General features: G+C 65.2%; 1 protein-coding gene across 2 annotated transcripts; it reads left to right on the top strand.

The window, feature by feature from the left end:
- Nucleotides 1-4,083: 4,083 nt before the first annotated feature.
- SORT1 (sortilin 1) lies at nucleotides 4,084-13,736 on the top strand. Of its 2 annotated transcripts, none has more exons than XM_026084421.1 (19): nucleotides 4,084-4,150; nucleotides 4,452-4,525; nucleotides 5,083-5,185; nucleotides 5,487-5,651; nucleotides 5,903-5,976; nucleotides 6,648-6,697; nucleotides 7,398-7,528; nucleotides 7,695-7,839; nucleotides 9,177-9,332; nucleotides 9,562-9,668; nucleotides 10,232-10,334; nucleotides 10,499-10,667; nucleotides 10,937-11,127; nucleotides 11,375-11,564; nucleotides 11,704-11,820; nucleotides 12,083-12,191; nucleotides 12,463-12,569; nucleotides 13,282-13,405; nucleotides 13,494-13,736. In XM_026084421.1, exons 2-19 carry the CDS (start codon nucleotides 4,494-4,496, stop codon nucleotides 13,506-13,508), a joined length of 2,088 nt encoding a protein of 695 aa, XP_025940206.1. In that variant the 5' UTR covers nucleotides 4,084-4,150; nucleotides 4,452-4,493; the 3' UTR covers nucleotides 13,509-13,736. The 2 variants fall into 2 exon arrangements, with proteins under 2 accessions (XP_025940206.1, XP_025940216.1); XM_026084431.1 differs by having other exon boundaries at nucleotides 7,401-7,528.
- Nucleotides 13,737-13,742: the final 6 nt, after the last annotated feature.

Below are 13,742 nucleotides of genomic sequence, written 5' to 3' on the forward strand. Positions count from 1 at the left end.
ACCGGGACGGACGGACAGACAGACAGACAGACAGAAGGACAGACCCCCGCCCCGGCCCGGTCCCAGAACAGACAGAGCTTCCTGCGCCAATAGGTCTCAGGAGGGACAGACGGACAGAGCCTGCCCTACGCAGCTATGGGGAGGGACGGACAGACCCCTTCTCCCCTTCCCCGTCTACCAGGACAGACGGACAGTCAGACAGACAGACGGTGTCCCCCCACCCCCCAATAGCCACTGGGAGGGAGGGACAGACAGAAGGACGGACAGATACCCCCAGGGAGGGATGGACAGACTGACACCCCCCCCACACACACACCATCCCCCGTAGTCCCTGGCGCAGACAAGCGAGCCCCAGTGGCAGTGGGACAGACGGACGGACGTCCTCCTTCTACGCCCACCGGGGCAGACAGACGGACACCCTGTCCCCCTGTGCCTGCTGAGGCAGGACAGGGCGGACTGACAGATGTTCACCTGCGCGTGCTTCAGGACAGACATGCGGACCCCCCCCCCCGTTTGCACCGATCGGAGCAGACGAGGGGACAGCTAGCCAGACAGACGGACAGGCAGACAGGGGACCTGCACCCCTGCAGCAGCAGCATAGGCAGGCGCAGACGGACAGACAGACGCAGGTACTGACAGCGGGATAGGTACCGACACCCCACCACGGACAGACTGACACCCCACCGCATGCCGGGAGGGAGGAGGGACGGGGATCGCAGCAGCCCCGCGGCCCTGTCCTGCCCTCCCGCCACGGACACGGGACGGACAGACGGACAGCTCCCTCCCGCCGCCGGGAGCGCGTGCCGGAGTGGCTCCTCCCGCCGCGGCTCCCCGGCGGACTCGGGGCTCCTGCTCCCCCCGGGGCCGCGGCGTCTCCCTGCGGCGGCGGATTAAACCATGTCGCYAGATTTGGCCGACCTAAAATCCAACCCGCTGGCGACCTCAAAGCCTGCGGGCGACCCGCTCCCGTCCTTTCCCTTTCTCTCCACGATGCCGGGAAATGCCCGCGGTGCCGGCGGCCCCGGATCGCGCGTCCGGGTTGAACATTAACCGCGCCGAGGATGCCGAGGGGAYGGGCCGCCCCGGGCTGGCGGCGTCCCTTGGCTCGGCCGCCGCGCCCAAGCGCTCATGCCGGGCTCGGCACCGGCAAAGAGCCGCCTAACCCGCTGCTTCCACGAAAAGCGCTGCATCCCGGAGAAAGGGGCCGCGTGGAAAATCGGCGGCGGCTGACGCGGCGTCCCGGCTGGGCAAAGGGGGCGCAAGCTGGTTCGCGGCGGGCGGCCGGCGAAACCCCGGCAGCGCTTCGCGACCTCCCTGCCCTTGCGAGGCCTCCGAGCGGAGTCGCTCCGCCGCTGCCTCAGTTTCCCCCTCTGGCGAGGCGAGGAGGAGCACGGGTCCCGCCGGCTCGGCGCCGCGTTGCGAAACAGCGTTGCACGGACGGAGCCTTTCGCCGCGGATCGGGGCCTCGCTCCGGTCAACCCGGAAGCGGGGACGTTTCTGGAGGCTCCTTTGCCCTCGCTGCTGGCGGCCCGGCTGCTAGAGAGCTTCCCCCGGAATTCGGAGCCTCCTCGACCGCCGCACGGGGCGACGCTCCGGAGCAGCGCTCCGGAAGGAAGGTTGCACCCTGCTGCAGTCACCGGCTCGGAAGCGCGAGATTTGGCTCGTGGCGAGTCGCCGGTGTAAAGCCCGGAGGAGGAGGGTTAGGGGCGACGCGTCGTGGCCCCGGTGCCATTTGCGTGTCCGGGTGCCACCGTCACCTTCGTCACGGAGCTAATGAGGCGCCGCCACCCGCCGCCTCGGGCCTGACCTCGGCATTTTGCYGGCTGCAATTAAGCCCTCGCCCGGCAAGCGTCCTCCGCGGAGCCACCTGGCTAATTACAAGCCTGTGCCCCAGTATTTCTCTCCTTGCTAAACGGAGTTTCCAGCGGGCGAGGAAAGCTCCGCGGAGCCGTCGTTCCTGTTCCCGAGGGAGGGGGGTACGGCCCGAACCCGCAGGGAGCAGCGGGAACATGCTCCGGCGGCCGGCGCAGCGTCTTTGCGCCTCCTTCCCTCGCTCGCCAGAGCCAGCTCCGCTCTCGGGGTTGCTCGGAGCCGGCTCCGCTCTCGGTGCAGAGCGGTCCGGTTTGGCCGGATATCGGCCGGCTCGCTGGGCCGCCGGGTCCAACGCCAGCAGGCCCCGGCTCCCCCCCCCGCCCCGGGGCTTTATTTTTAGCTCTGCCCTCGTGACCGACGGGGTCAGATCATCTCTAATAATACACGAATTACAATGGTGGTTTTTTTTTCCCCCCCCCAATCCGGTTTTGCCATTTTCGGCCAACAAGTCTCCCCCGGCTCGAAGCTTTCTGCCTCGGCCCCCCCCTTGCTCCGCGCATCGCTTCGCCTTATCCGCTCCGCTGGGATTCGCTCTCCTGCAGTCGGCTGAAGCAGGGCGGGCGGATCCGCTAGACGCTGGGAATTTAGTTAGCGGAAAATGCCGCTCTCTTCCTCTCGAAGCCGTCGGGTCCCGCGTTCCGGCRAGCCTCGCTCCTTCCCGGGCCCTTTCCCTTCCTGCTCTCTGCGCAGCTCCGGCCCCGCTCGCCGCGGGATTTCTGCTATTTGCCGCTGTCCCGCTCCGGCCCAGAGCTCACAGTGTTTTGGCACTTTGGAAATKGCCTCGACCGTTACGTCGGAGCGGGGACGGCTATTTAATAGCACGGCGGTCCCTGCCGCTCCAGGGGAAGGAGCGGATCACATCTCCACCAGCTTCGGGGATCACTGCTCACAGCCGACGTGTCTCCCTGCCCCAGCAAGGAAATCCCTCTGTGGCTCTCGGCGGGTGCCGGACGCCCAACCACCTCCCCGGCTTTTTTATCCCCGGCAGAGGAGGCGGCTTGAGAGAACCGGTGGGGGACACCGGGCAAAGGGGGTCCTGGGGGACCCGCCGTGCCGCGGGTCCTGCCGGCTGCCGGGGCCCCCCCTGCTCCTGGCGCTCAGGCCCTCTGCTCGGCCGCCCGGATTATGTTCGCTTTTATGTCTCTAATCTCCGCCGGGCTCCCTCTCTCCCGCGGTTTGGCTGTCRTGAAAGCGGCTAATTTACATTTCTTTCCTCTCTTTCTCTTCCCCCCCCCCCTTCTCTCCTAATGAGATGCTAATGAGGCCTCTCCGGGAGATGAATGCGGGGCCGCCGCTGGTACACGGCACGGGATGGGGTTCGGAGCCCCGGGACGCCCGGCCCGGCTGCTGCCGCTGTTTCACGTGTCCGGCAGTCTCTCCTACCTCCTTGCTTTCCCACCGCCTTCTGCAGCCCCTCACCGCCTCCCTCCGGCCCCGCTGCCCTCGCCGATCCCGCTGTTCCCGGGCCCCTGCTTGCTCCTGGCACTGCTCCGGTCCAAACCAGTAGGTCCCAGTGCCGCAAAGGCAGTCTCTGGCTCCCTGCCCGGCCCCGTGGGTGCTCYGGGGCAAGCAGGGATGTCGGAGCCGCCCTGCCAGCTCCGGAGGCTGGGGGCTGGCTGGCTCCCGGCTCAGCGCAGCTCGATGCCCCGGCGAAGGAGGGAGCAGGGAGCGAGCTGCCCTGCTGGTCCCTCCTCCTCCTCCTCCTCTCCAGCTGTGTTAGAGGGGACAAGCTGGGACAGGGAGGCTTTTGCCTGGAAGGGCCGTGAGCTTCCCCTGTAGGGAAATGCCCCGTAGGGAAATGCTGGGAGCTCTTGGCCGCGGGACGCAGGCGGACACGGGATTCGGGAGCTCTTCGTCCCGGCCGATGAGCGTCTGAGCAGGGAAGGGAGGTCCCGCGAGGGCAGGACACCTGGATCGGCAGATCCCACGGGGGCAGGAGGTGCCCGGTGGTGCTTAGCCCGTGGGTCGGAGAGAGCTGAGTCACGCAGGGCGCCGGGCCCCTGGCTCCGGCTCCTTTCGCCGTGCGCCTTTGGGAACAGGCCGCGCRGATAGCTTTACCTTCCTGGCCGCCGGCCCAGGCCGAGAGGAGGGGGAAGGCGGCCGACGGGCCGCGCGGAGCCGGCGTCCCCGTGTCACCCACGCGGCGCTTCGGGCCGGGGCGGCCCGGCTCTCCCTCCGCGCGGCCGTCTGACCGCTCTTCCCGTCTCTCTCTCCGCAGTGCATCTTCGACGATCTCAGCGGCTCCGTGTCCCTCTCCTGGGTGGGAGACAGCACGGGGGTAAGTAACGTGGCGGGGAGAAGGCTCGGCTGAGCGGCCGCGTTTCCCTCCGGCGATGCCGCGGGCGGGAAGATCCCATCACAGCACCGTCCCGCAGAGCCGGTCGGACTGAGATGATGACTCAACCCAGGGCGCCACAGAAACCCCCGGCAAGGGGAAGCGCCCTTCTTTCGGGGAGAGGACCAGGGAGGTGGGTGGGGAAGGGGGACGCAGCGGGGGGCTCTTGATCCTTCAGGAAGGACAAAAATCCAGTGAGATCGAGGTGTCCGTGCGTAACGCTCTGCTGGCTCTTTCTGCCCAGGTTATCCTTGTCCTGACCACGTTCCAGGTGCCCCTGGTGATCATGAGCTTCGGACAGTCCAAACTCTACCGGAGGTGAGTCCCGCRCCGTCCTCGGGACATCCCTCGGGGCAGGGCTGGGTGGTGTGTTTGGCCCATCCAGTCCCGGTACGGCTGTATCTGCCCTCTCCCTGCTGCGCTGGCAGGGCTCAGCCCGGCCCCGGGCGGTTGGGATCACCGCGAGGGGACCAGGAGAGCTGGGGGGCGTCGCGGAGCGGAGCCGCCGGTTTAGCACCGCACGAAGGTCCCCCCTGCACCGGTGGGATTGGCCTGTGCTGGAGCAGCTCGGCTCCTCCGGTGGGGAAGGGGCAGAGCTTCCCGGAGGCCTCTGCGGCGTCGGCGATGATGATGGGGACTGATGCGCGGGGTGGAAATGCCACCGCTGGTGGGGAGAGGATGGTTTGGAGCCGGGTGGCTGTTTCCCCTCCTAATTTCCCCTAGATTTCCACCCTGCCGTTTCCTGGGGGGGGGGCACGTGGGGTGCTTCGACTCATAAGCAGAGGCAAGCTGGGAGCAGGCAGCGAGGACAGGCTGAGCCCCGGGTCCCCGTGCCGCGTCCCGTGCTGACTCGCAGCCGGTTTTCTCCCTTTCAGCGAGGACTATGGGAAGACTTTCAAGGACATCACCGACCTCATCAATAACACGTTCATCCGGACCGAGTTCGGCATGGCTATCGGCCCGGAGAACTCGGGAAAGGTAGGAGCGGGTGATGAGGCCGTGCGTCCATGCAGGTGGCCTTGCTGTGCCGGGATCCCCGCGTGCCTGGCAGCTCCGGGTGCTGCTGCCCTGCGGAACGGTGGAGGCAGCTCTGGTGTGGGCCTGCTGCGAGGCTGCCCCCGGCCTCCTGGAGTTGTCCTCTGTCCGGCTGTGCCACCGCCGTTTCCCTGGGCAGAACTGTGCGGCGACATTTTTGGAGCTCTTGGCACGCCTGGGTGGACTTCCCACCGGGGACACCCACGCTGCCCGCGGGCTGAGCTCCCCCCTTCCCCGCACCCAGGTCATTCTGACGGGCGACGTGTCCGGAGGGAGCCGCGGCGGCAGGATCTTCCGCTCGTCCGACTTTGCCAAGAACTTCGTGCAGACGGACCTGCCCTTCCACCCCTTGGTGCAGATCCTGTACCACCCCCAGAACTCGGACTACCTGCTGGCCCTCAGCGCCGACGTAAGAGATGGGACGGTACCTTGCCCGCGGCTGGGAACGACTCAGGGCTGCTGCTTCCCCAAGGAAGAGCCGGATTGTGGCCGCTTGTCCTAGGAAACGGGCTCTGCCCCATGCTGGAGGTTGCGCTTGGCCCTTGGGGGAGGTTGGGGACCAGCTGTTTGCAGCCCTGACGGGTGGGGAAAGGCTGTTGAGCAATGGCAGGCGGTGACCAGCGAGCGTGGTGACCAGCGAGCGCRTCTCGGCTCTTGCAGAACGGCCTCTGGGTGTCCAGGGATTTCGGGGAGCAGTGGGAGGAGATCCACAAAGCCGTCTGCTTGGCCAAGTGGTGAGTGGCTGCGCAGCGGCCGGGGATGATTTGGGGAGGGGGGATTGTGGCTGCTGGAGGGGGGTCTTGCATCGAACTGCATGCAGCCGGTTGTCCTCCATGGGGTTGTCCTCCACGGGGTTGTCCTCCACGGGGTTGTCCTCCACGGAGGTGGCTGCTGAGATTGCAGCACGAAGCACCTTCCCTGACACCCTTCGCAACCCCCTCTCCCCGTTGCAGCCTGACCTGGCAGGGGGACATGCTCCTGCCTCATCCAAACCCCTTTGATTTAGAGGGAAGCGTCTTGTCCCTCTGCAGGCTGGGAGCACCCGTCGGCCTTCCTGGCCTCCAGGAGCCATCAGCTGCCCCGCGAGTCCCCCCCCAGCTGGGGCTTCCCTGGGATTTGAGCTTCCCCAGTGGCAGCCGGGATCCCTTCTGGAGCGTCGTGTGATCCGACAGCGGATCCGTGGAGCTCTCCGGGTAGCAGGGAGAGTGCAGGCGGGGTGATGCGAGTGCAGTAGGGCAGGGCAACCCATCCCAGGTCGAAGGGCTAAATCCGTGCGGGTGGTAGCTCCCCCCACGCTGGCAAACAGGTCACCGAATCGGCTCTGTACAAGGGTCCCTCCCGCGATCCAGACCCCCCTGGTGCATCATACCCTACGTGTTTCTCTGATTCCCCCCTCTCTTTGCAGGGGCGCCAACGACACCATCTTCTTCACCACCTACCTGAACAGCTCCTGCAGTAAGTACCTCCCCATGTCAGGCCACGGTCATCTGCCACATCTCTGCGCTCTCCGGGAGCCCTGCAGAGCCCTGCGAGCCCCTCTGCTCCCCGTGCGGTCCCTTAACCTGCAGAGCGTAGGGCAGAGGGTGAAGTGGCCCGAGCAGGAACGCTCTTGGTGTGGCCATCTGCCTGCTCCCCACAGCCTGCCTGGCCCCGTCCAAAGGGACCGAGCCTACGAGTCCAGGCGTCTGAGCACCCGGTGTAGATGGTGCCTCTTAAAAGGGAGAAATTCTGTAAGCCAGGACGGGTAGGAGACAGGAATGGTGTCACACAAGCCACCTAGTGGGATAGGATCTGGGAAGAGGAGACCGAGGAGCGGTGATGGGTCGTCCGCGTCCCTAGGTGTCCAGACAAGGGAGCAGAGATCCACGTGGAGGGCAGCGCCGGTTCTCGCAGGCTTTGGGGCTGCTTGTGGCCAGCGCTTGAGGTTGGGGGAAGGATCCCGGGCATGTCTGGGCCCACAGCAGATTTTAGGTAGGGGTTGATGGGCAGGAGATCTCAGTGGCAACAAATGTCAGCTGGGAACCCCCAAAACTGGAACATGGTCGTGGCAATGGGTGATGAGGCCAGGTCCCAAACCAGGCTGCGGAGGTCAGCTAGAGGCAACGTCCTGCGCATCCACTCCAGTGGCCTTAATCCACCTTCCCTTCTTCTTAAGAAGCTGATCTTGGGTTACTGGAGCTAAAGAAAACCTCCAACTTCGGCAAAACCTTCAAGGTCATCGGCACCAAGATCTACTCCTTCGGCCTGGGGGGGCGCTTCCTTTTCGCCTCCGTCATGACAGAGAAGGTAATCATCCCCTTCCCTCCTCCCCGGGAGCACCGGTTGCGTGGGGAGCAGGCACCCTGGGCACCGGTGGCCTGTCCTCGCCGGCAGCTCCCCGCGTCCCCTCTGCCCCTGCCCTCCTTCGCCTTGCGAAGAGGAGCGGAGGCTGAAGGACGCTCTCGCTCTCCAGGGTAACACAAGGCGCATTCACGTCTCGCTCGACCAAGGCGAGACCTGGAATATGGCCCAGCTCCCTTCCGTGGGCCACGAGCAGTTTTACTCCATCCTGGCCGCCAACGAGGACCTGGTGTTCATGCACGTGGATGAGCCGGGAGGTGAGTGCCCGGGGTAAGCGGGGACAGGGACGCGTCCTGGGGCGTCCTGGAAGCATCTCTGCACAGGGGACATGCTCCGCGGTGGGCTCTCCACGCAGCGTTAGCTGTCTGCTGACCTGCCCAGGCAGGGCTATGCCTCTGAGGAAGGACCTTCTCGTTAAGACGTTGCTAATTAGCAGGCGGTAGCTGCAGGAAAGCTTGTTCCTCTTTGCGGTGTGTGGAAAGAGTGACCGTGCTGGATCCGTTTTGAGGCAACAGGGGTTTCTCCTCTTCCTTCAGTTCCTCTTTCTAAGCTGTGAACTCCTGCACTTCTCCATTCAAACAGCCGGTGTCTTCTCGCTCCTCCTTCCCTCTGCAGCCGCCTCATCCTGGTCCCCAGGGCCAGGCCGTGGCTGGGTAGATCTTGGGAAGTGCCACGGAAATAAGAGCCTGTGGCCAAGGTGGGCAGAGTTAAGGGGACGCAGTCACCCCTGCTGGGAGTGTCCTACTGCGATGACAGCCCGGGTGTCCCTGCAGGGATTTCCTGCAGCTGACAGCCATTTGCAACCTCAGGGGACAAGAACTGGTTGGTTGCAGGTGGAGATGGCAGCTTCAGGACAGCCCTGGGCATTCACTGGCATTTCTAGCGCTGACCCCAGCCCTGCCGTGGGGACTGAAGCGTCACTGTTATCCCTCTGCCTTCCCCGCGGGGCTGTGCACGTCAGGGGGAGGCGCTGTGGCCATTTCGGTTTTGTCATCGGTCCCTCCCCAGAGACCGCAGGGGACTTAGAGTGAGGAGCCATCCCCAGATGTTGGGAGTGCTGCTTCTTCTTGCCTGAACTCACCAGGAAACATCTCCCCTGAGCAGAGCCTGGCTGCCCGGCTTTGGTTTAGCAGGGACAGGTCAGCGCTGGGTGCTGCTTTGAGCAGTTTGCACAGGAAAGGGGACTTGTCCCTGCAAGGTGGGGCAGCGTCACTGCTTGCCTGGAGACACAAGAGCGACTCGTCCAGAGTCGTCTGTGCAAAGGTGATGGTGGCATCCAGAGCTGAACCTGAGTCTTGGGAGTCCTCAGCCAGCCTCGGAGGCATGAACCGGAGCAAAACCAGAGCAGTCAACACCTGCCGGCTCCATCCGACGTGAGCTGAGAGCCTCAGCTGCCCCCCTCTGCAGCCCACCCCAAGTCTGCCCCGCTGGTCCCTGCTCTCCAGCCTGCCCATGATGGGACATGGCTGGAGCAGCAGGCTCTTAGCAGGTCCTGGGTGGAGAGATGGAGGCTGTATGTCCGTCGTAGTGCCTGGGAGCAGGCTGCCTGCTCCCTGACCCCACGGTTATTTCTGTCCCATTGCCTGTCTTGCAGATACGGGTTTTGGCACCATCTACACCTCCGATGACCGAGGCATCGTGTACTCCAAGTCCTTGGAGCGGCACCTCTACACCACCACTGGCGGGGAAACGGACTTCACCAATGTCACCTCGCTGCGGGGCATCTACATCACCAGCGTCCTCTCGGAAGGTGAGCGGCCGGGCCGGGATGTCCAGGCTCCGTCCCCCTCTGTGCACCAAAACTGGGCTGAAGCCTCCCCGGGGCTGAGACCTGGCACCTGCGGGGTTGCGAGGGGAGCGTGACTTCTGCTGGGGCCGCCTCGGGGGCTGGAGGCTGCGGCCCACGGGCAACGCGGAGCGTGAGGACACGCTCAGCACCTTCCCAAAGCCCGAGGCCTCCCGTCTGCTCTTCCCACCAGACAACTCCATCCAGTCGGTGATCACCTTCGACCGCGGCGGCGAGTGGGTACCACTGAGGAAGCCGAAAAACACCACGTGCGACTCCACAGCCAAGAACAAGGAAGAGGTGGGTCTGTCTTGTGATCCCGTCCCCCCAGGGCTGTTCTCCTTGGCACCGGGGTCACCCCATGGGGACCTGCTCCCCATGGCGCAGGGCCCTGTGCCGATGGCAGTATCGGCTCTGTGTTGCGGGGCTGATCTCTCCCCGCCATGGGTGGGATTTGGCCGCAGACCTTTGGGCCCTGCTCTGGGTTAGGGGGGCACAAGGGTGCTGGAGGGCAAGTGGGTTCATCCTGCAGCCCCAGCAAGAGGTGCTGCGGGGACAGGACCAGCTGTGTGTGACCCAGGGATGGGTTATGGGTGGCACCTCAAGGGTGTGCGGGAAGCCCTGAGCAGACTGAGGGTGCTGGGTTGTCCCCAGCACCCACCGGCTGTTAACGGGCAAAGGATCAGTCCTGGAGAGTGTGTCTGGCTCCTCGGCTTTGCGTTAGGCCAACGGTGCAACTGCTGGAGTTGGCCACAGAGGGGCTGCGCGGGGCTGAGCAAGCCGGCAGGGTCGTGCCAGCCAGGCCACCTTGCCCGCGCGCGTCTCCTCTCGCTCCTGGACGGGCTCTTCTCTTGCGTTTGCAGTGCAGCCTCCACATCCACGCGTCCTACAGCATCTCCCAGAAGCTGAACGTGCCCATGGTGCCGCTGTCCGAGCCCAACGCCATCGGCATCATCATTGCCCACGGTACCGAACGTCACTGGCCGGGGGGAGCGGGACTCATTGGGGCTGGTGGGTCACAACCAGGTCCTACCGGGGAACACTGCTTGCTGCTGGCACCCACGAGTGGGAGGGGAGGGCAAAGGACCTGGGTTCGCGTCCCTCCGGCTAACGCTGTCCCCACCTTCCAGGGAGCGTCGGAGGGGCCATCTCGGTGATGAGCCCGGACGTCTACATCTCGGACGACGGGGGCTACACGTGGGCGCGGATGCTGGAGGGGCCGCATTACTACGCCATCCTGGATTCCGGCGGCCTCATCGTAGCCGTCGAACACACCAGCCAGCCCATCAACGTGATCGAGTACGCACAAACTCGCGCYGCTCTGGCTTGAGGCTGCGAGGGGGCCCTGAAGCCGAAGGGGAGATGGGGAATGCTTTGGGGGGTACCTCGAAGACAGCACGGGTGTTCGCCCCTCTCGGTCCCCGGGGAGGAGCGTTGCGTCCCCATGGGCCAGGGGTGTCTGATGTGTCTGCGGGTCTCGTCCCAGCCCGTGCGTGAAGGAGGGATGGTTTCTGGGCATTAATCACCCCTTGCTGGCTCCCGTCCCCAACCAAACTCTTTCCTGGCAGGTTCTCCACAGATGAAGGCCAGTGCTGGTATAAGTACACTTTCTCCAAGGACCCCATCTTCTTCACCGGCCTGGCATCCGAGCCCGGAGCCAGATCCATGAACGTCAGCATCTGGGGCTTTCGGGGCAACTTCCTGTCCCGCAAGTGGGTCTCGTACACCATCGACTTCAGCGAGCTGCTCAGCAGGACCTGTGAGTGCCTCCCGGAGATGGGGTGCTCGCGCCCGCGCGGGCCGGGGGACCGCCGGCGTCGGGCCAGGGGACGCTTTTGCACCGAGACGCTGGGTCAGGCCACGTTAGCGGAGCCTCTCCCCTGCTTTCCGTGCGTGGGAAGGGGTGACCTAGGGACACGGAGCGATGGGACGCGCTTCTCGCCCCGGTGGCGGTGCGGGCGGGCAGGCTGCTCGTGCGCCGCGCGCCTGAGCCTGCTCCCTCCTAGGCGAGGACAAGGACTACACCATCTGGCTGGCTCACTCCAGCGATCCCAGCGATCCCAGCGACGGCTGCATCCTGGGCTACAAGGAGCAGTACCGGCGCCTCCGCAAGTCCTCGGTGTGCCAGAACGGCCGGGACTACATGGTGACCAAGCAGCCATCYGTCTGCCCCTGCACCCTGGAGGACTTTCTCTGGTAGCTTCGACTTGGCATCTTGCACCATCCCTCCCCAGCTTGTGCCAGTTTGGCCTGACTGGGGCCGCCTGTTTCTTGTGGGTCGCGCTCTGGGGCTCCCAACGGGCTCTGAACTCCCGCTCTGCCCTTCTTCCCGCAGCGATTTTGGCTACTATCGCCCGGAGAACCAGTCTGTCTGCGTGGAGCAGCCGGAGCTGAAGGGCCACGACCTGGAGTTCTGCCTGTACGGCAGGCAGGAGCTGCTCAAGACCAGCGGGTAAAGCGTGTTCTCACCCCTTTCTCCTGCGCCGGCTGCGTTTGATGCTACCGGGAGGTGAACCCGGCTCGGCATCGCTGGAGCCAGGCACGTGGAGGAACGTCGGAGTCAGCACAGGGGCAGTCGCCAAATCCCTGGGGAGTTCTTCGCCCAGCAGRGAAAAATCCTGCCTGATCCAGCACCCTCGATCAGGGCTTGCTGGAAACAGCTGGGGAAATTCCTGCACGAGCCGCCRGCTAATCAGGCATCGTCTTGATTCCAGGTACCGGAAGATCCCAGGAGATAAATGTTCAGGAGGGGAAAGTCCAAGCCGGGAAGAGACGGACATGAAGAAGAAATGCACCAGCAACTTCCTGAGCCCCAGCCAGCTGGTAGGTGACAGCGGTGCGGGATGGCAGAGGTGACRGCAGCGAGCCGTGGGCCATCTTCTGCCCGCGGCCGTGCAGCCGATGCGCTTCCCGCCGTCACTGCTAAGCTGTGGGACCGTCCCGCCTAAACCTCTTACAAATTATCTGCCTGAGCCTGACTTTGGGCTGCAGAAAGGCTTTTCGTCCCCTGGGCTGGATGGGCACGTTTCGGTGGGGGAACATTTAAACCTCGTGGCTGTAGAAACTCTGCTCTGGTTCCTCGTCTCCTCTGCAGGCAGCGTCTTCCAGCTCCACTCCCATTATCCTGGCTGTCGTCGGYCTGCTGCTCGTCACCGCCGTGGCTGGGGTGCTCGTCATCAAGAAATACGTGTGTGGGGGCAGGTGAGGATCCGTTTGCTCCGGCGCGGGCAAGCGGGAGTCCTGCGTCGGCCGTCTCGCTCCGGCCTGGGCTCCCCCAATCCTGGATAACCGCCTGCACTTAGGCACGGATTGGTAGCTACTTCACTGAGCCTCTGCTCCGCTTTCCAGTAACRAAGGTGGCTGCTAATTGCTCTGCTGCCTTGGGATTTGCCTCCGACCTCGCCTTAGTTGCCGGGATCTGAATTCGGATGCTGGCCTTCCCCTGGGGGCTGCCCCAGCCCTTGAGCCTCGAGCGTGAGGATGAARCTGGGTTGAAATAATCCCCTTTCCTCCAAGGAAAGGGGGCCAGTCCCTAAATCCTGCCTGTCCTTCCTGCTTCTCCTGTGCCGCCAGTTGGCTCTGCACCTTCTCCGCTCCCTGGCCCGGCCAGGATGCGCTGCGGTGCAGCCAAAGCAGGTCCCCACCTCACCCTGGCGGCTTTTCCCAGCTCTTACGGCACTATCGGAGCTGGAGCTCCCTCCGCCATAGCTGGGCTCCCAGTGGGATCACCTCGGCCATCCCCGAGCACCCCTCCGGCAAACCGCCTTCCCCGCAGCCGACCTTGCGCTGCAACCGGGCGGCGGTGCCAGCTTCGGCTGCGAAGGACCAGGAGCGCCGCAGGGCGGCGGACGGGCTCGCTGGCGGAGCGGGGAGCCGTCCGAGCGCGTCCCTCACCCGGCTCTGCTCCCGCCAGGTTCCTGGTTCACCGCTACTCCGTCCTCCGGCAGCACGCGGAAGCCAACGGCGTGGAGGGCATCGACGCGCTGGACCCCGTCACGCCGCCTCGGAAAGGCGGTTACCACGATGACTCGGACGAGGTGAGCGTGGCCGCCGGCGCGAATCCAGCCCGGCAGCCGAGGGTCCGGCACGCGGCGCCCCCGGGTGACGCTGCCTTCTCTCCCCCAGGACCTGCTGGAGTAGCGGCACGGCCGCGCCGTGGCCCGGCGATGCCGCAGGGCTGCCCAGCGCCTCCGGCCTCGCGGGCAGGTCTCTCCGCGCCGCCCGCCGCCCCGTCCGGTGCCTCGCTGGCCTGCTCCGCGCCCGTCCGCCTCGGGCAGCACCGGCTCCGCCGCCCCGAGGGAGGCTTCGCTGCTGGGGTTGGGGTGGGGGGGAACACGCAGGATTTTAACTTAACTTTATTTTAATATTTCTTTC

Source organism: Apteryx rowi, unplaced genomic scaffold (assembly GCF_003343035.1).
Source record: "Apteryx rowi isolate R43461 unplaced genomic scaffold, aptRow1 scaffold_1189, whole genome shotgun sequence".
Classification (NCBI taxonomy): Eukaryota; Metazoa; Chordata; class Aves; order Apterygiformes; family Apterygidae; genus Apteryx; species Apteryx rowi.